The 21,170-nt window shown below is 38.6% G+C and overlaps 1 protein-coding gene across 2 annotated transcripts in view; it reads right to left on the reverse strand.

The window, feature by feature from the left end:
• Window positions 1–21,170, reverse strand: part of LIPC (lipase C, hepatic type) — a 66,442-nt gene that overhangs the window by 17,180 nt on the left and 28,092 nt on the right. For both annotated transcript variants that reach the window (XM_063169588.1, XM_063169587.1), the window contains exon 3: window positions 272–459. In XM_063169588.1, coding sequence (XP_063025658.1) covers window positions 272–459 — 188 coding nt within the window. The remainder of the gene's footprint in view (window positions 1–271; window positions 460–21,170) is intronic.

Here is a 21,170-nt window from a genome sequence, read left to right on the forward strand (position 1 = left end):
AGCTACTTGTTCAAGCTCTGCTGGCTTTAAACCAGGGCTGAATTTAAATCCCTGGCATGGGAGTCTCATGTGAAAAATTGCTTGTAGACCATTCCTTCAGAATCTGTCAGGAATATGCACTTTGTATTTTTTCTAGTCATGATAGGTACCAGTGAAATCTATTGTCTTTGTACTACGACCTTATTTCTGAAGTTGCTTCTGTAGCATAATGAGAAGGAAAGTACATGAAATCAGATGTAGCAAGAATTAAAAATAAAGTGTGAGCTCATACCGACCAGCCATGGACTATCATCACCAGAGGAAGAGAGGCATTGAAATGGCATTTGTCAAGAGTCTCCAGCTGATTAACAAAAATCTGGCAGCTGCCTCCAGCTCTGTCTGTATAGAGTCGAAATCTGGTTTCGAAGTTTTGCTGATCTTTCTTTCCTCTAGTAAGTTCACTCCATGATCTCAGTGCCTCTGAAATGAAATTTGTGACCACAGCCATAATAGGAAGGAATTGAAAATCTGGAGCAGTTACTAGTGCAACACAGTTTGTCAAACAGTAAATGGGTGAGCTTGGAACTCCTCCTGTGTATAACTGTTGCTTGTTCCAGTGGGCCTAAGCTGTACATTTTGGGTCAAAAAAGTGATCTCTTTCAAAGTCTGAGATGGTCTAGACGTGCCTCTGAGTCCCTCTATGTGAACAAGAGCAGTTACACAGGAATGGGGATCTGATTGCTACAGGCCCTTGCAAATGCACAAGGATTGTAAGATCACAGTACAGGTGTTACCACTTGACCATGGAGTCATGCACAGACAGGGACATTCAGAGGCTCTTATCTCTGCAGAGCATTTCTACTAATGTGCTAGTCATTGCTGAGCAAGCATCATTACACTAAAATAACCATTTTGTTCAGGGCTATAACTGCTTAGAGACCTGGGTGACTGCTTAAAACTATTAGACCACATCATACTTCTTTTTTTTTTCCTCTGAAAAGGCAAAACGGCATGTTTTTATTTTAGTTGTAATATTTTTGATGACTTTGTTTTTAGGTAAAATAGCTTATTCAAGGTTTAATTTCAGTGTAATGATAAGACATGATAAAATAGCATATTTAATTTGTTTAAGTGTGTAGCAGTTCTGGAAGAAAACTCCTAAACTGACCTGCACTGGATGTGCACTTGTTTCTATTTGTTGCTAATTGTTGTTCATTCCAATGGACACTGCTGGGAAACATTATTGAAGAAATCTATTCAGCCTTGTACAAGAGCTGGAATTTAAAAAGCTTCAAAGTTACAGAAGGTTTGGTAGATAAAATTTGTAACTTCAATGTCTAACATTTTCCTTTCAGGACACTTTTAACTGCCATAGGACTGTCTGGTCACTTCTCCCTTACAATGTCCACTTTAAAGAACTTCTGTTGGATTTTTTTTTCTCTCATGCAGAGGAACTTAGTTTCTGAAGTAAGTAATGTCAGGAAAGGGTGAATCTACATAAAGAACTGAAAATTAGAAAGAGCTTTAATGATGTTGATATTTTTATTGGCTGGTTTATTCAGCCTTTAGTGAGTAGTCTCTACACAAAAGTAAGCATTGTGTTCTATTTTTAGCAGAAAAAGAAAAACAAACAAAAAAAGTAGCTTGTGCCTGTTCCATTGTACACATCCTTTCTTTGTTTAACGCCTTGTTTTCATTTTCTTTTTGCTCTCTCAGTGTTTGTGCAATGCAAAGGCGCTTTGTCACTCTGTACTGTTTGTACAAAGTACAGAAAACAAGTCTGATAAAAAGCTGTTTTCTTCAGACACTGCCTGGAAAGTGCTGTGGTGCTTTAATGGCTGAGCATTGTTTTGCTGGTAAATCTGGGAGAGGGGATTAAAAACACTGCTTGAACTTCTTCTTGGCTGCCAAAAGTTAGAAGTTCCTATAGGATCAGATGTGTTATTCAATAAGGAACTGCTTCAATCTGTTAATCTGTGTAATGACTTGGAGAAGGAAAGAGTGTCTGAAGAGCCAGGCTCCCACAACAGCCTCTTGCTGCAAATGTCATGGCAGTGACTCAGTGACATGGCCGCAGGGAACTGGGAAGTTTCTTAGGTCAGTTTGCAAGAACAACACAATTCAACTGCTAAAGATTTTTTTCATGGTAATTACATTTAAGTGTGCAGAGATCTCTCTGAGCCTCCAAAGAGTTTTGCTTTGGAAAAATACCAGGTGAGCAGGTTGCTGATTAATTTCCTTTTCCTTAGAATATCCTACTCTGACATGAATTCTTTCAGCAGAGGCAGTGCAGTGTGGCCACACTGATCTGTGAGCTTCCATAAATTACCTTCCCACAGAGCAGCTCAGTAACCATGAGTGAGAAAGGCTTTTGTGAATTCTTGACACCCCAAAGTAGGTTCAGCCCTTTACCTTTACTTTGTATTAACAGTATTTCTGTGAGGTGCACTGGAGGCTGGGTTTGTAAACATCATTGCAACATAGCAGATTCTTGTGAAATGTTTTGGAGTTAGTTTTGGGCAGACAAACCAGAGCATTTTTATATTTGACTTGAGATGTTTTTCTTATTGAAAAGTAAAATGAAGAGAGATTCCCAGTTGAACAAAATAAGCAGGTTAATCCAGCAGGCTGACTTGGATTGAATCACCCCAAAAGATAAGAAGGAATTCCTAAATACAGAATTGTGGAGTCCCTTCTGAAATTTCCAGATGTGGTAGCACTGCTTTAAACTTGTTAATGAAAACTCTTCTGGAAACTATACAAAGGTCTAGATTCTGTCCAGGGTTTGAAGCTATAAATATCCTATGCTTTTCTGGGAGAGAGATCCACAATTGAAATACATTTATGTATTATGTCTGCTTAGGTATAAAAATACAGCTACAAAATATCTGCTTCATAGCACAAAAATTGCCTAAACATGAGAAGTAATGAGGATGAAGTATAGTAGAAGTATCTAATGTTACGAGCAAAATTTTAGTGTTTACTAAGTCATACACTTTAAATTCATCTTACAGTACAGCATAAAAATTTTGAGTAAAATTGGCATTTCCAAGTAAGGAAAGTAGCTTTTCCACTTCAGAAAAATAATGTTCAGCATCCGTCTTCCTGTCATGGAGCTTGGCTTGAAGGGGATATTTCAGTGGCTCTCACCTAATCCTTAGACAATTGAAAATTTAATTCATTAAGTCAGAACAGAAGCTGAAATTTAGGACCAGGAGATATGTGCATATCCCTTGGAACCATTTCCTGTATGCTGATACTCTCGTGAGAGGTGTATATTTTGATTTTAAAAAATAGGCTGTCTTGCAATAGGTAAGACAGTTTTTGAGTTGTATTTTAGGGTAGCTGTCCTGGAAGTGGGAGTTCATTTTCTTCCTATGGCCTTACATTTTTTGTTGTGATCCTGCAGTGAAATCACTTTCCTGGTGCCAACTTGCTATGTCAGAAATTCAGCATGACTTCTGGAACACAGCATTCCATAGCATGAGAAGTTAAATACATGCACCAGGAACATGTGTTTAAAACACAAAACCAGAATAATGAGAAGATAGAAATATCAGTATCTTTAGAATATTAGCACAGGAAGGCATTGTTGAGTAAAACTCACTTGCTGGGCCGTGGGACAGCCCTGCAGGGCAGAGAGCTGGGTAAGAGATTTATTCCCTGGAAAGCAGAGCTGACCTGAGGGGGTGGGTGTACAATAGTCACATGTGCAACCAGCTTGTCTGCACAAAGTTAGTCAGTTGTGGGTTTATTTACTTTTATGTTTGGTTTTTGTTTATGAATTTTTGGTTGTGGCTATTCCAGCAAACTCTCCTTGTGAATATTTCTGCTTGGCAGCCTTCTGGTACTCAGAAAGAGACAAATGAATGTCTCAGTTTGTAGAAGGGCAGTGGGGAAAATGAGAGGTCAGTAGGGCCTGGAAGATGATTGAGTGCAAAGGAGGTAGGAAAAAAGGGAAAGTGGGTACTCAAGCCTTAAGTAGAGGAATCTGCCTGGGTTGAGTATAATTAAATTTCAGGCTACCAAAGTGGCCTTTGTTCCATTCAGGGAATAGGACTAAGCATCTAAAAATCTTATTCTGAGTGGTAACTTGGCATCTGGTCCCTTCAAATTTTTCTACTTCCAAGAAACCTGTCTTAGAAGAAATATTAGGAGAATTTTAAAGGATGTGTTCTATTTTGCTTTAATCTCCCTCTGCCCCCATTCTTCTTGTCTCCTTTTCTCTTGCCTCTCCAATATGTTCCTGTTTTTTTCCATTATGTCCTTTGATTTTTTAAAAATAATTATTTTTTAAAAGAATAAAATTGTTTTGTTTTACTGTTTTTGTCTGAAAGTCTTAGTTAAACCAAAATAACTGAGGGGAAATCCTGTTTTTGCAGCAGATAAAAACTTTTCGCTTTGACAGTCACTAGGTGTGTTCATCTAAGCAAGAATTTGATGGTTTCACTGATATGGTATTAAAAGGCTTTGATCATTTTAAGTGTATCCTGAATTTCTCCAAACTGATCTTTTACAGTAGATGCCTGTAGATATTTCTTCTAAAACCTCTGTAGTGCACACTGTTTACAAAAGTTATTTCCATGCAAGTCTGTCTAGAAATTAGACTTTTTATCAGCTACTGAATGAATTTGTTTTCAAATGAAACTCTTTAAGAGGAAGAGGAATTTACTGGGATTTATTTTAAGTATGTTCTGTGTACATAATGAGTCTTAGAACTTTTATTAATGCTGTCATGCAATTTTTATTTCAATTTTCCTTGTACAGATGAGCCCAGAGTATAACAATTGCCATCACCTGAGTTCACAAGGAATTTCTCAAGTACTTTTGTTTAGTGCTCTAGTACAGCTCTCTTCTAGTAAAAGGGGCCTCACAATGATGTCCTACAAAGATTTGTCTCTGTAAGTTTGGGGTGAGCCATTATGAGAAGGGGCAAATTGTTGCTGAGCTCTGTAGGCCTTTCCAGAAGTCCTGTGAAAGCTGTTACAGAAGATTCCATTTTGTGGAATACTTAAAACTATCTGCACAGGACAATGCAAAATGCTACTGAAACTATTAACAGCACAGAGAACTTCTAATAAGAGTTTAATCCCTTCTACCCATAACACCAGGTACCTTTACACATTGTGATTCCAGTCGTAGGGAAAATATGTATAAAATGATAAAAACTGCTTTTTAAAAGTCATGATGCTAAGGTCCAGTGAGTTAGATTGCCAGACATGTGATTTGTGTCTTACTCAAAGCCTTAAATCTCAATTTCAAGCGAAATAAAGCTGCCCCTTGGCAGCACTGCAAGGGCACACAGGGCTGCAATTTTAACCTATTACTGCAGTGACAGGGAGAATTCAGTTTCTGGGCCTCTGGCAGAATTTGAGGTTTGGGTGCAGAATTCCAAATTTGAGAAGAGCAGAGAAAAAAATATTTGTTTCATTTTGTTTCCTGGTAACTTCAAAGTTTGTAGGATTTCAAGGTGTTTTGGGACAAAAACTCTGGAAACCAGTAGAGGTAAATATCTATTAGAGGGCAGCAAAGTAGTGCTATGTAATAGTATAATGATGTGTTAGAATATAATATGTAAGATAATTACATAAATTACACAGCTGTAATGGACAATTATGAACCACAGTGTGTTGTGTAAAGTGCAAACACACATAGAAAGTGTATATCTTAAAAATATATACACAGTTGTTAAATGCTGTTTATAAATACTACAATATTTACATGCACTTGATAAAGCATGTGACATTTCCCCCATTATTACAGTATTTAATGTGAGTGAAACATTACACTGGGCATTTGTCTTAGCAGATTCAAGTGTTTAATATTCAGAGACCATATACATAAAATATCCAATTTCTAAATCTTTGCTGTGCATCCATGCATTGCTGAGCACTTTTTCCAGGCCCAGAGCATGGTTCTTAATGCAGATGAAGGAGATGTTAGCCAAACAGCTGCAGTAGGTTGGATAACCTTCAAAGTGCTTCAAAGCATAAGTAAACTACTAAATTTCAAGATATATTTAATTCTTTTTTTCTAGACCATTCAGAATTGATATATCTCTGATCAGATTGTTAGGGTGTCTCTGGTTAGATCTGCTATTTCAGTTCCTGTAGTCCTAGGTATTTGAATTTTGCAACAGTATGTCACATTGAAGGAAAATTTTTAACATTCAATTTTTATTTATATGGGCTTTTTTAGCAGTTGTACTGACATGAACCAAACTGAGAAGATTTAAGTTGCTTTCCACATTTTGAACACAAAGAAATTGATTAACTGATTAAAATCACTGTGTTCCAAAGGGAACAACAGTATGATTGTTAATGTAATTGATTTTTAGGCTATCTGAAAGCACACATAACTAAACCTATTGTGCTAAACCTATTGCCAAACAACTGGAAAAATCAGTGTATAATCTGCAAGTATCACTTGGAAATTTGGAATTCCTGTTCCAAGAAGTGTGTCCCAGTAATTTGCACTAAGCAGGAGTGGACAGCAGAATGAATGAAAGCCAGGAACAGACAAAGGGTTCTGCAGGGGTAGAACATCCCAGGGTAGAACAGCCCCAGATGCTTCTGTTCATGCTGGTTTTAGTCTGTGAACAGGAATTGTGAGTCTCCAAGTCAGTCAAACCCTTCTTGTGAACAACGTATGCCTGATGCTAAATACTATAATTCAAGTAAAAATACCTTCTCCCCACATTTGATTTGTTTTCCTGCTTGGGATGAGGTTTTATTTTATAACTAGCTTCTAGAGTTGGAAATACAAACTTTCGTATTTAATCAGTTGCCCTTGCTCATTCTCTTTAGACTTCCCACCTTCACAAGTTTCTGAATATCAGAAGAGAAATCATTCCCTGGAGTTTCTTTGATCTCTGCTTGTGATGTCTTGTTGATGAGAAATTTATCATAAACTAGCTGAACTATGAATGAGTTGTTGAAATTTTTCACACATTAGATTTGCTGGTGGATGTTTAATGAAGCAGCCTTGTGTTCTGTCTCCAGGAGCTGTTCAACAGAATCCAGAAGGGCAGCACCATGAAAGTGTGCAAAGCAAAATGGATCTGCTTTGGAGAAAAAAAAATCAACAAGCATGGGCAATGTTAAATTTTACTATATGCTTGTGGTGGTTTTAAGTTTGAAGCATTAAACCTTTGCAAAAAGAGTGTCTATTTTGCTAAGTGAGGCCTCATCTTCTAGGAGTAGGGGTTTTGATTGTGATATTTTCTGAGATTAAAACAGAAAATCCTCCATAAACTTAAAGGTGAGGATGGAATCATTAAACAACGAATGTATTAAATCTGACAGTCTGGAAAACAAACAAAGTCAAGAATTCAGTTGCCAGATGCTGCAAGGGAAGTTGCTCAGAATTGATCTCACAATGGAAGGGTAACAAGAAGCCTGCAAATTTCTCTTTGAAGAGATTAATTTAAAATATTGTGAGCAATGTGAAGAAGTAATGGATGTGTTTATGCTGCCTTGTTCTTCCTAAATGTTAATTTTTAGATTGAGCCTATCTATATTCTACTTGTATTTTAAGATATTAATTTAACAGGACTTTCTGGACTCATATAAATAATCCATGTAATGTACATATTAGTACAGCACAGTAATCCCCCTAAATCTAATAACTGAGAGTTGGTATTTGCATTCTGGTTGTACCTAGAGGCTTGTTCAGGATAGGAGCCCCAAAAACTACCAACCATCCAAGATTAGGGGATAAGTTTTTGTTCCCCTGAGGATCAAAATTATTTAGCAGAATTTTTTATGAATCTGACTTGTGTCCTTGTCATGTCCTTAAACTTCAGTTCTGGGGTCTTTAGCTATGTGTTCTTCTAAATTAAATTTATATTCTTAACTCTTTAAGTTTATTATTTTCCATCTTTAAGACAACCTTATGTGTTTGGGTGGCATATTGGGGCTAATTTAAAGAAAAGAAGTGAGACTGTATGTAGCAAACCCCAGTGGGAGCAGCATCCAGGACTGGGAGTGCAGCATTCACAGGGAGCCACTGCTGTTCCTCGGGGTGCTGGGGGTCCTGCAGCTCCCCAGGAGTGAGGATCCCTGCTGAGCTTTGCTGTGCAGGGATGCTCTGCTGCCTCTTGCAGGTGTTGTGACCAAGCCTTGCCAGGCCCTGCACTGCCAGACTTTGCTCTGTAGGCACAGGAGACTGATGAAGATTTTGCTGGTGAGGGAGGAACCCCAGCTCGCAAGGCAGGGCAGGCATTCCTGGTCCTGGGAATTGTACATCCATGGAAGTGATAATGAGAAATTCAGAGCACCCAATTCCCCATACCTGAGCAGTTCAGCCATGATTCTTGCACTGTGATTCGGTCCACTCAGCCAACATGTGAAAAGGAATTTTTCTTTCTGTTGGGTTAATTTGCTGTTGGCTTAGCAAGCTAAAAAGTCTCCTGCAGAAACTGCCTAAGTCAGCGTAAGGAATAAGAAAAGAGATCACAGAACTGATCAGGCAAATTCTTCCAAAACCTCCAAATGTGAAAATCAAATGGAAGCAGGGTGCATCTAAAGACTTAAGCAAAAGCTTTGTCACCCAAAAGCAGTGATTGTAGAAAAATTTACATTTTAATTTACTCAAGATTGTTCTGTGAAAAATATCACAGCCCACTTAAACCTTTTCTTATTTTTCTATTAGCATAAGAAAAGGTATCTTTGAAAGTACCTGGAAAGCTGGTTTTATAATCCCTGTATTCATTTGCCTAGCGCAGAGTATGTAGCCTCAGAAGTTAAAAATTCTCCAAATAGTTACAGACCAATTGTATTTGGGCAACAATGTGAAAGTTTTTATGATGTGGCTGAGAAAACCTAATGAGACATTCCTCTGTAGTGCTTGAGAGCACAGCACAACCAAAAAGCCTCATGGATGCAGTGTGGGGGAAAGGAGCAGCTTGTTATCAGTCCAAAAACAGCCATCTCACATGCACCAGCCCAGAAGAGAGATCAGTGCCTCAGTTTTGCTGCTTTGTGAGCAGCTGCCCTGGCTGAACACAGCAAACCTACAAAAGCACCAGGACCTTGTCAGAGGGGCAGATTTTTTCCAGCCCTTCTCTGCAAAGTGTGGATGTGCCACATAAGGGTGTCAAGGAGCTGCATTAGGGCCCACAGTAGGAAGGGACAAGGCTGAACTGGGGGCTTGTTCCTGCAGTTCTGTGGGACAGGGACACTCCACAGGCTGCAGCAGCAGCTGGGTGCACTGCAGAACAAAGTTTGGAGCTCTGCTTCTCTGGGAATGGGGGGAGACAGCAATAACTGGGGAGCCAGAAACCCAAGTGCACAAAAGTGGAGATCACCTTTCTGCATTGTTCTGTTAGCTACTCAAGTTTGTCAAAAGCTGCTTTACCATATTGTGCATAGGTGGTGCACATAACACCAGAGCTCATGCTTCTGACTTTGGTTGGCATGTTTTATCTAGAATCTGTCATATTTTGTAATGCAAAGAAAGTGGAACTGCTATTCATATGCAAAGAATTAAAGACACAAAATGGGAGGGAGTCTTCTGTAAAGCAGTAGTTAAAGGTTCTTCTAGAAGGCTTCTTTTTTCCACTATATATAAATTCATTTTTCAGTTTAAAAACATATATTTTTTTCTCTTTTTTAAAAAAAACTTGTGTAACAATAGAAACAAAACTATTGGGATGCAGACTTTCCTTTGTATGTAAGAACCTAAATGTGCTTTAGAGTGTATTCAGATTATAGGACTGGCATCCTTGTCTGCATCCATCTGTACCAGCAAAGAGGTTACCACCTCCAGCTTTTTGTCACCTCCCACCTGCCAGAAATTCCCACCCTTACTGTTCTGTTGTCAGTGCTCCAATGTTGCCCATTTGCTGCAAGGAAAACGGGCTAGGTTACCTCACATCACCTGTTTTAATTGTTTAAACTGGTCTCATTTATCTTGCTTGGAAGAAATTTGGGCATGTTTATGTGAACTGATCTCCTACAGGAGTTGGATGAAAGTGGTAGCTGTCAGGAAATGATAAAAGTGGGTGAAGTGCCACCCAGTAATCCTTGACTGACCAAGGATGTTGTTCATGGCCTGAGACACATACATGCAGTCAGTTGTTAACTTCTGGAAAACTGCTTTACTGTTAGTTATTCTTCATTCCTTACACTTTCAGGTGTATTGGCTTGTGTGTGATGCTCACTCAGTTTTACTGTGGACATTAGAATCTTTTCACTATAGTATAAATATACAGAAATTAGCTATAAATAGAGAGAACCCATGTATTGTCATCTTCTAGCAAGCAGTAATATTTTGTGCCCAAAAATAATTTCTAATTGTTTGCTTTTATTAAACAACAGAAAGCTCTGTAATTACCCCAAGGCTTTCTTTCATCTCTGAGCCATCATTTTGTTCATCTCTAGTGACCAGACTGGTAGTACAGTCAGAAGATAAACAGTACAGATAAATAGAATTATTTGCCTCCTCATGTCATGCCTGGAACACCAAGTAGGTGAATTTATCAGCCTCAGGTATTTGGCAACACATTTGAGTTCAACCTAGAATTCTCAGAGCTAAATTTTTACACAAAAACAAAGCTATAATAGTCATAGTTTATGTGGCTAAGTCACAGAAGGTGATAATGTATTATACACTGCCAGAACATTTTGTTTTCCATGTCTTCTCTCTCCAGTTCATTGCATAATTTCCTTTTCCCTCTGGTCCATCCCTTCAAAGCTCTGATAATATCCAGTAAACATTCATAGCAGATCCTAATTTTTAAAAACACATTGTGTTTAATATTTGCTTATGAAAATACAGCCTCCTATTGCATTGTGCTGAGAAAATCCACATGCCCAAACAGACAATTCAAATGTTCTCTGTCATATAGCAAAGCAACTAAATCTAGCCCAGTGACAAGTGTAATGCTGCACATAGGACATTCATCCTGTCCTCAGAGCAGGTTCTGGAGCTGGGGACTCTCCAGTCTCCCTGAATGTCTTCATGACTTGACACTGAAAAACCAAACCAAACCAAACTCATCACCACCTCTGCTAACTTCATCAGTAAAAGTCTGCATGATGCAAGAAGTGATCTCAGAGTGGACACTGCTTTTTAGGCTGGGATAATGTGAACAGTTCAGTGCCAGCTGCCAGCACTGCCTTTGTCCACAGCAGTGTCAGCTCCAGCCAAGTTTGTTGTTGTTCATGTCTGCATCTTGGCTGGAGAATGACATTTCTGGTTAAAAATAGGAAATAAGCTGAGCATCACCAGCATACTAATGAGCCCCAAATTCCCTTGCAGCTGCTGGTAGGCCAGCAATGAACCCCACAGCACTGTGACAAGGTAGCATGTGCCACAGTCCTCACCACCCAGTCCTCAGGCTCTCCTGAGAACTGTTCCTTCCTCAGCTGAAACATGCAGGAAAAAAATCTACAGGAAAAAACCTTTTATTCCAACAGGGCAACGGTTTTCTTGGGCTTATCAAAGGCTCATAAGTGTAACAAAACCAGCATGGACAGTTGGATACACAATTTACAGTTAAGAAAATGAGCAACAACTGCATTCTGAGCTTTACTGACAGGGAATAATGATAGCAGAAATATTCTGTGTCAATTCACTGTTCTTGTGCTCTTCATATAGCCGTGGGGAGAGGGATAATGTGCATCCATACTGATATCTGGGACAATGTGGGAATTAATGATAACAGGGAGGGAAAGGTCTGTGCATCCACCTTCCCTGGCACAGCACATCAGACTGTTCTTGCCTGTGCTACTCAGTTTTCCCTCTCAAAGATGCACATCATGCACCTCAGTTTTAATAACTATAACTATTTTCTTTCTATTCTGTAATGAGAAAAGAAATGAACACAGGATGATTTTTAGCCAGGCAGTTATGAGTGTTGTTTTGTTCTCCTTAAAAGCTAACATAGTATGTTTAATTTAAGAAAAACTGTTGTTCAAGATCAATAAAATGTAAAATGTGTAAAACAAAATAAAGGGAGAATGTTGCCAGCAATAAACTTTTTGCTGCTTGATCACACACTTGAAAAATTTATTTCTGGCAGAAAAGGAAATTCATTACAGAAATAGTTCTTACTAGACTGAAACTACTGGGCAGTAAGTTTGGAGGACACTGGAGGAAATCTTGGTCAGTGAGTCCTTTTGTATTGACTGAGCATGTGGGTTTGGCCATGTGGCACAGCAGACATGAGATCTAGCTTGGTAAGTTTACTGCTGTCTTTTCTTTTTTCCAAGTCATAATTTGCCTCTGATGTGAAAATTAAAAAAAATCCCCAACTTTGTTCTAATAGAGTTTCTGGTAGCTATAGCTATGGTAAACAGACTGGTAGAATATTTGAATTATTAGATTTATAGAATTACAGATTTTCTATGAATTTTATGTAAATATTTCTCAGTATCAATTGAGAAATTATGTTTATTTTCCTGTGAATGAAAATGCTTCTGTATTTCTGTCAAAATGTTAGAAAGGTACTTAACTAGTAATTTCTATAATTATTTATTCTGTAGACCCTTAATGATTAAGGTGACTTTACCTTAACCTAAAGAAAGAAAGAAAAATCAATAACTTCAATCAACCACTGAGGGTGTGACAAGCCAGTGGAAAGTGCCAGAAGATGGTTTAGGATAATTTCATCATAGAAAGAAAACCCCAGTTTATACTGAGCTAATTGATGAAAGGAAAGTCAAAGAAAACTTTAAAAAAGCTAAAACAGCCCCCCAACACCACCACTCCATCCCAATTTTAGTTCAGTGCTGTTTGTTGCCCTCCCTGTTTTGAGTGTTACTGGTGTTACCTGGACAATGCAGACAAAGTGAGAATTTACAACCAAATTCAGTGTGGGGCACACTTGGGCAGCTGTCTCTGTTCTGCACTTTCCAGGCATCATGTCCAGTATTGCTGATGGGACGTTGTTGTGATTGCATTCAATGATTAAATTGACATTTCAGACTGTGCTGTTTGTCAGATTGGTCTGGGATTTGGGGGTTTTTGAGTTTGTTGTTGTCATGGTTGTTGTTGTTTGGGGTTTTTTGGCCAATTGGGTTATCTTGTGGGGTTTGGGTTTTTTGTTTTGGTTTTGCTTTTTTTTTTTTAAACATGTCTCTCTGAAAATAGATAATCCACATGCAACTGTGCTGATAGCTGGTGTATATTATTGCTTCTCAGGCCCTGTATCTATCAGCTGGAGATACATCATGTGTTTGCCATGGGGGCTGGCTCAGTTGTTAGAAATGAAAGTGAAGCTCTTTCCTTCCTTATTCATTTTGTTTTGCAGCACTGTCTTGGGTTTTATTCAGATTTATGGGAGACTGCCTAGACTACACAACTTCCACTACAGGCAGCAAAAGTCATACTCTATTCAGTTCATTTTGAATTAGAACCATCTATTACCCCTCTACTGTGATTTTAATAACTCCCATATTTTTCTGCTATAGATTCACATAAAGGGCAGGTTATTTTTAAAAGATAAATACATGTTCTTCTACCTGGACCTGACAAATCTATTAGCCAAACCTTCCATTAACAGAAGAAAGAACTGCCTTTATTTTGCACAAGTTCTTTCCTAACCTTTAAGGTAATTAGCTGTAATTATGCTTCTAGGTAATGACAGGGCTGATATTCCAAGTGTTCTGAATTTTAACTTTAAGCAGCACTAACTCTAAATTCTGTGGTGCTGTGCAGACCTGAGGTATTGCTCTGTGTTGTAGCCACCTTTGGGGTTACATTTATTGAAATATGGGGAGAATTATTCCTTAAAATGGATATTCATTTTGTCCTAAGCATCGTTCTTAGTCTCTCATCTTTATTGCTTCTTTTATTAGCAGCTTTACAATTTACTTAATCCTGCTTTTTGGGAATGGAAGTAGCGATTTTTTGGCTTTTATTAACAAACTTAGTACTCTTACACTGGTATAAGATTATTTTTGGGGGAGGATTATATTTGGGGAGGCTCTGCTCCACACACATTTTGGAGCTGCCACCCTATCTGGACAGAGCTCTTCAGGACAAGTAGAATAATGGGGTAACATAAAAGGTTTGCAGTTGTTTGTACAACCTCTGTCATAGTGGTTCATTTGGTAAAACTGTCCTGAGAGATCCTCAGCCACCCTTGTCAGCTGAACTTTGCTAGGCTGCCACACTGAACCGAGCTGTAATTTTCACATCAAAATATTTTGATGTGTATTTCCTGGTGTATCAGACTGAGCTTCAGAACATGCTGGAAGCATCCCAGAAATCCTGAGAGGTGACAAGGGCAGGGCAGTATTTCTCACAGTGCTTCACTGTGTTTGCAGTTCCAACTAGAATTGAGTGGAAATGAAGTAACTATAAATTTATCAAAAATTTGTGACTTTTAAATTTAGTTTTAGTTGTTCTTTATCTGTTAGAGTCTATTCAGTGATTTGCAGAATGATCTCTGTTTCCTTTACATATGCAGAATAATTCATTTATTCCCAATAGCGTTGTCTGAGCTCAGCTTTTCCTGGCAAATACAGATAATAAAATGTTATTTATGTGAAATATATGTCTGAAATATATGTGGAAGAGAAAATAAATATAATTTAAATATTTCCCTTCAAATTCTAGATAGAATTAAATTATTCCTTCTTATTAGACATGAGGAGAATAGAAGGACTATAAACACGCCATGAGGAAATGAACTTCTAGTCCACATTTACTTATCTCTTTTGGCCCTGACGTAAAGTTGAGAGAAACAATCCTTGTATTAGGTCAAAAGTTCCCAGTGGAGTTCTGATCATCCATTTATGTTTCTGCTATCCTGAAATCCAGGTGGAAGCAGTCCAGTCCAAAGTTGGTTCATCATATTTTAAAGGCATTTTATTATCTACTGCAATAAATAAGAGTCCCCAGGCCAGTCCCAGCAGGGTCTGGAATGGAAGTTGAATGGGGAAAATGATGAAAAAATCTTAATGGATTCCTCATTCATTTCTCAGATAGACTATTAATAAAACCTTAAAACTGTTTGAGTCATAAATTTGCTGTAGTTCTGTTTGGAGTGTATATTCCTCTGAGCACAAAGCATGGGCCATGGGGTGTCTGCAGAATCATCCCAAAGGGCAGAGACGGCCTCGGGTGAGGTGTGGGGCAGCAGCAGCCACCAGGAATTCCAATATTCTACTAATTCCTCTGTTCCTTCAGCAGAGAGCTGCTCTGTTCTGTTCTGTGTGGTTTGGCTGTCAAACATACAAATCTCACAGTGGCATCTCAGCCTGGGGCAGGGAGCTGCTCCCTGAGGCACCTAAACCTCCCAGGCAGCAGATCAGAGTTGAGTCAGCCTCCTTCATCTTGTCCTTGGCTCTGCAGGGTGGGATGTGTCAGCAAACAGAGACTTGGCAGCGTGCAGGGAACATGCCCAGGCAATGGGGCACACTTTGCATTTGCAGGGGATGTGCTGTAGGTGTGCAAACACTGATTCCATCAGAGCTGTCCTGCACCTCCTCCTGCCTTCCCACACCTACCAGGCCTGGCACTGAGCTGCTGGTGTGCTTTGCTCTCTGCAGCTGGGACAGACAACTCTGTCTGGAGGCGAAATTAAAAGTCAATGTAGCTGTGAGATATGTGTAAGAGCCTTTATGAGTTTAATCCTGCTGCTGCTGTATTAGTTTGGGACTAGACAGGCCCAGGGCATGTTCTCTGAACATCATGCATTGGAACAAGAGGCTGCAGTGCTTGTGCATGTGATACTAAAAGTGAGTATTTCAGAAAGATGTTGCTGACTCATGGACCTGTCAGATAAAAGCAGTATTCAGAGAGGACACAGTAGCTGACCTTTTGCCAGCTTGAATAGAAAGTTAACTTTCAGTAGGACTGTGCAGACTGTACTGAAAAGGAGGGCAGAGTGTCTTGTGGAGAATGAAATATGAAGTCTGGAGACAGAGACAAGCTTTAAGTGACTTATGGGATCTCTGATAAAACTATTGCTCAGCAAATAAGGACTTTGTTTGGAGGATCCTCTATTTGTACTGTTCTGTTTGACTTTTAATCTAACTGCAAATCCTAAAAGTTGTGGATAAAATGTATTAGTACACAGAGCTGAGGCCCACAGTCTCTGTGGTGGAGGGGATAAAACACCTTGGGAAGAAGAGAAAGAGAGCAGGAATCTGAGTCAATGTTATTACAAAATGAGAGAATATACATCTCTTCAAACAACAAACCTTATGGAGGATGCCTAAAATTGCCTAGGTGGCTGGGCCCTGGGCCTTCTTTTAAAAGCTGTCTTGCAACAGATTAATTAAAGCAGACAAGCTTGATGGAATCACAGAACATGCTGAGTTGGAAGGGACCCAGCAGGATCACTGAGTCAACTTCTGGCCCTGCTTGGAACCTCCAAGAATCCCACATTGTCCCTGAGAGCATTCCCCAAATGCTTCTTGAACCCAGACAGGCTTGGTATCTTTTTTTTTTTTTCGCTCTGGAGACAAACCATTCTCTTTGTAACAGCTTCTGATGTTCCAGACAGCCATTATGACAGGATGAAATACTTCTCTGTATTTAATTATCAAGTTTTTAATTTGAATTTATCAGTAGACTGGTTGAGTAGAGTCTGCAAAATTGTCAGGCAAAGGAATCTTCTAAAAATAAAATGTTGTTAGCAAGATACTCAGTGTGCATAAGATGAAGGAATTTATAAATAGATTTGGGAAGAATTGAGCTCATTATAAAATAAATCGAAGAAAGATTTTTAGGGATACAGCCACATTTCATAGTTATTTTAAAGGAGCCTAAATCTCCACTGTGGAGACTTTGTCTCATTCTTTCTCTGGCACCAGGTATTCTCCAGCCCTGCAATGAAAGGAGGGAGCCTGTGTGGCAGGAGGCAGGCACAGAGCTGTCTGCAGCACCAATCAGCAATCAAGGGATCTCATTATTAATGAGCTTTTATCTCCTCCCACCTCCTTTTTGTTGCTGTTGGTTTTTTGTGGTGGTGGGTTTTTTAAATCAGAAGTGTCCTAAGTAGCCTGCCTGGAAGGAAAGGTGCATCCAGCAGTGGGGGTGGCTCCCAGCAATCTGTGGCTGGTTGGTGGCTCAGAGGAGGAAGGTTTGCAGTGCAGGCTGCAGTGGGAGCTGTGCCTGCTGTGGGAACAAGGAGTAGCAAAGAGAGAGAGTCAGTGTGAAACCATTGAGTTTTGTGAGAGCTGTGCTACATTTACTCAAACAAAAATTTACCTTCAAGGAGATGGAAGGGATTCTTGATAAAAAAATTTTGTCCAGATGTACCAGCAAGGGAAAGAAAAAAAGAAACAAGCTGTACAAATCATTGTTAGAAAAAAAAAAAAGTTTTTTCTGTTAATGATAGTGTCTCAAAAAATCTCACAGTGCTATGTAACTGTATTGTATCCAATTACTTGCTGCTTGTTATATGTTTCAGCCACAGTGTAAAATCTGCTTAGACATTGTAAAAAACATTTATAAAACCAACAAAATTATGCAGATTTGACATATCATCCTTTTAAAAGTGAAAGTCCTGCTCAGCCTGGCTGTTATCCATTCATCTTAGCAATGAGACCTTTTAAAGTTGCTTTTGACTGAAAATTTATCTGGAAATAAAATTATTATCTGAATTTAATTGCATTATTTCAATTTCCATTTCAAGACTCATGATTTACTAATTCCTCCTAATTGGAAAGATAAGCCTATTCTTATGTTCTCAATCCAATTAGATGAAAAGAGCAATGCCTGGGCAAACAGTTTGTCTGTGTCATGAGAGGAGAACAGAGGCATTTTGCTCAAATGGAAGTACAAGAGAGATGCAGCTATGAAAGGTTTTTGTTCACTCCAGGATGAATGAGCTCTCCAGGGGTGCACTTTAAAGCAGCCCCCAGTCTCCCCATGCTTTGGTTTGTACTGGGGAGTGATCTGGGCACACAAAGCAGTCTCCTTGAAGCTAATCCACACAAAGGCTGTGCTTTTAGAGAGCAGCTGATGTGCTCCAGCTTCCCATGAATCCCCATCCCAGAACGAGAGCAGAACCAGTCCAGAGGGGTTCCCAGCTCTCCCCTGCCCCAGAGGCCTCTGTGGGCTCACCTTGGTGTTTTACACCAAATGTCTCCCTGCTCTGACCTGCTCCTGTCACACTGCAGGACATCCTGCAGTGGCATGATCTAAATGTGGTGAATGATGTAATTATCATCTACAGCAAGATTAATAGCTGCCAGTGAAGAAGAAATAGTAATTAGAGCAAATACAAAAAAATTTTAAAGATAAAATAGATTAAATAAAACACACTTCTGCTGTCTTTCTTATACACCACATTCTTTTATTATTTAACTTTATACTGTCTTAGAAGCTGAGGGAGGCCATGGATTAAATACAAAATTCTTTGTTTTGTTTTCATATTTGGTCACAATACTGCATTGGAGTGTGCACCAAAGCAGAAAGAAAATGTGGTTTTATTAATTGAATATTGGGGCCTTTTTCTTGCTTATCATATTTGGGGAATTTATATTCAGTCTCAAGTGAGATATTTAATAAAAAATAGTTTTAAACCCAGTGAAGAAGTAAAAAACAAGAAGGAAATTAATCTCTTAAATTGCTTTCAAATTCTCCTGTTGGCATGCCATTTTCTATTACTTTCATTCACATTTTGCCCCTGTATTGCAAGGAGCACCAACAGCCTGCCCTTACTTATTTTTTATTTGCAGTTCTATTTGAGAACATGAATATTTTATCTGACTACTTCACAAAGCAAGAAACTTCTCAGAAAATTGCATCATGTAAGAACTTGGTTGGGATGTTAAGAGTGTAGCTTGATTTCAGGGGCCTAATCTTAATGTAATATTATGTTCAAGAATTGTCTTTCTGCTTTCTGACTTACTGGAGATTGTAGGGAATGCCCATACTTTAAAAAACACCTAATTTTAAAAACTACCTGAATTTAAATCTCTGAGTAAATCTCTTTTTGTGTCCTTCCTCTGATGGGATTATTTCCTTTCCAGGAACAAACTTGATAGAAATGATGAAGTCACTGAAGTTTGGATTACATGTGATTTTTATGGAATGGAGCAAACTGCCAAAAATCACTGGGTTTGAACAGATCCAGAAAACCAGAGTGGTCACATGAGAATCATTCATGTAGACTTTTATGTAAAATTTTCTATGCTGTTCTTGAATTTTCTCCTGACTGTGGAAAGATGCCTTTTAAAGAAAAGATTGTTGTAATTTATCAAGCAATTTGGTTTTTGTCTAACCAAAATGGGGAAACTGAAAGTGATCAGAGGGAAACATTATCTTTGGTTGGAAAAGTAAGGAATTGGAGCACTTGTTTTTAGTAATAGTGGAAACTGCAAACAATTCTTGGCCTTTAGAATCCTGCTCACCATCTTGCTCCATGATGAGTGGCTAATGATCAGTGTCATTTCATTGTGTGGTGGCTCATATGTAATGATGCACAGTAGATTACAATATGTGTCAATGCTGATGAAAACAGAGAACTGATTTTTCCAACAGAAAAATGTCACTAAAAGCAGTTAAAATTATATTCTTCTGATATAGGAGAGAGAATTTAAAGCATTATTTTAAACATGGCTACCTCAGCATTGTTTTCCTCAATTTTGCATAAGTGATGAAGACAGACTGGTTATATATCTTGACATTAGAGATTAAGTATGAAAAGCAAAGTATGCAGTTCTTTTCTTGGTGGTTTTCTATGTGATTTATAATGCCCTGGTTGTTACCATTGCTTTTACTCTGCTGACCCTCCCAGGTCACCAGGAGATCTTCTGGCTGCCTGGGGACGTCAGGCCAGCAGCAAAGTGTGCCAAAGCAGATTCTTATAGGGCCACATTCCTCCTCTGAGACAGCAGTTGTACTAAAGTATATTTAATGTCTTAAACATTTGAACTGATACATGCTAAAAGGTATGGGAAAAGTTCAAATATACAGCAGCAACACATGGCTCTCAATTTAGTGGAAGTGATTTTAAGTGAATAATCCTTATTAAGTGAAATTGTGAGCAAAACTCCAATGCTTATACACAGCTTAGCTGAGTTTGGTTGCTTATAAATATGCATTGTACATTTGATTATTTCACTTTTAAAGTTCTTCAGTAAGCAAGGTGGTACACATGCCTTCAGTCCTGAGATAGCAGAATCACAATCCCTCATGTCACAACAACAGAGATTTTTGTTTTCAGTTCTCTAATTTTGCGCAACTTTTTTGTTGAAACAGGCTGGAAAACATATATAATGTCTCCTAAAATAAGCACTGCCCTCATTCTTTGAATGTATCCAGCTCCTGTTTATTTGGTAAACAGAACCTCTACATGGATATCCAAGACATCCCAGGACCCTGGTGTACTGTCAGTGCTTATCAACCTTTACTTGACTTTGTAACTTTATAAATGATTTGTCAATGAGCCAACTGGGTTAGAATCATCACAATGAAATAGAAAATTAATCTTTTTTTCCTTTCTGAGAGTTAACTATGAGTTAGTAGTGCTTGTTTCTGTAGAGAGGTTTGTCTCTGTGAGGTACAGTGGTCCTGGTACATTTGACATTAATTTCTGTCATAGTGTTTAAAAGGCTTGATTTTACTCAGATTTCCAGAGATTTAGTTCCAGAATTCCCATTATCCTAATCATTTCACAGAACGAAACTACTCAATGCATGTCCAGGCAATTATCTTACCCTTCAGCTGCTGGCATGATACTAAAAGAAATAGATCACATCATTTATTCATTCCCAAAAATACACCTTGTTAGCAGTGCCCTGGAGTCAGGAAATCAAGTGCCTAAATAATGAAAATGTTCCAAATGTGCATTGTTGAAAATTATGCAAAAAGACTGATACTCTGTTGTCAGCATCATGTCTCAATTTGTGGCACTTCCTTTTCAAGACAAATAAAAAAGCAGTGACCTTGATTCATCTCCATAATGGTACTGTCACTGAGAGAGTGCAGGCCAGAATTGTGATGCTCTTTGTATCTGAGTTTTGGAGGAAATGCATTGCTGTCTTTAGTGTGACTAAGAAAGCTATTCAAGAATGGGACAAGGAGGCTAAAAAGAAGGATTCCATTTCACACTAAATACTCTCATAGTAGCTGGAGGCTCAGGGGTTTTGGTGTCTAAAAGCAGAGGTAATAATACTGATCATGCTAAAATAACCATTGATGGTCACAGTTGTGACCATTGATGGTGTTTCAGAACTGTGCAGTTTGTTAAAATATTGAGTGCACCTTACGGATGGCATAAAAAG

Source organism: Melospiza melodia, chromosome 15, assembly GCF_035770615.1.
Source record: "Melospiza melodia melodia isolate bMelMel2 chromosome 15, bMelMel2.pri, whole genome shotgun sequence".
NCBI lineage: Eukaryota > Metazoa > Chordata > Aves > Passeriformes > Passerellidae > Melospiza > Melospiza melodia.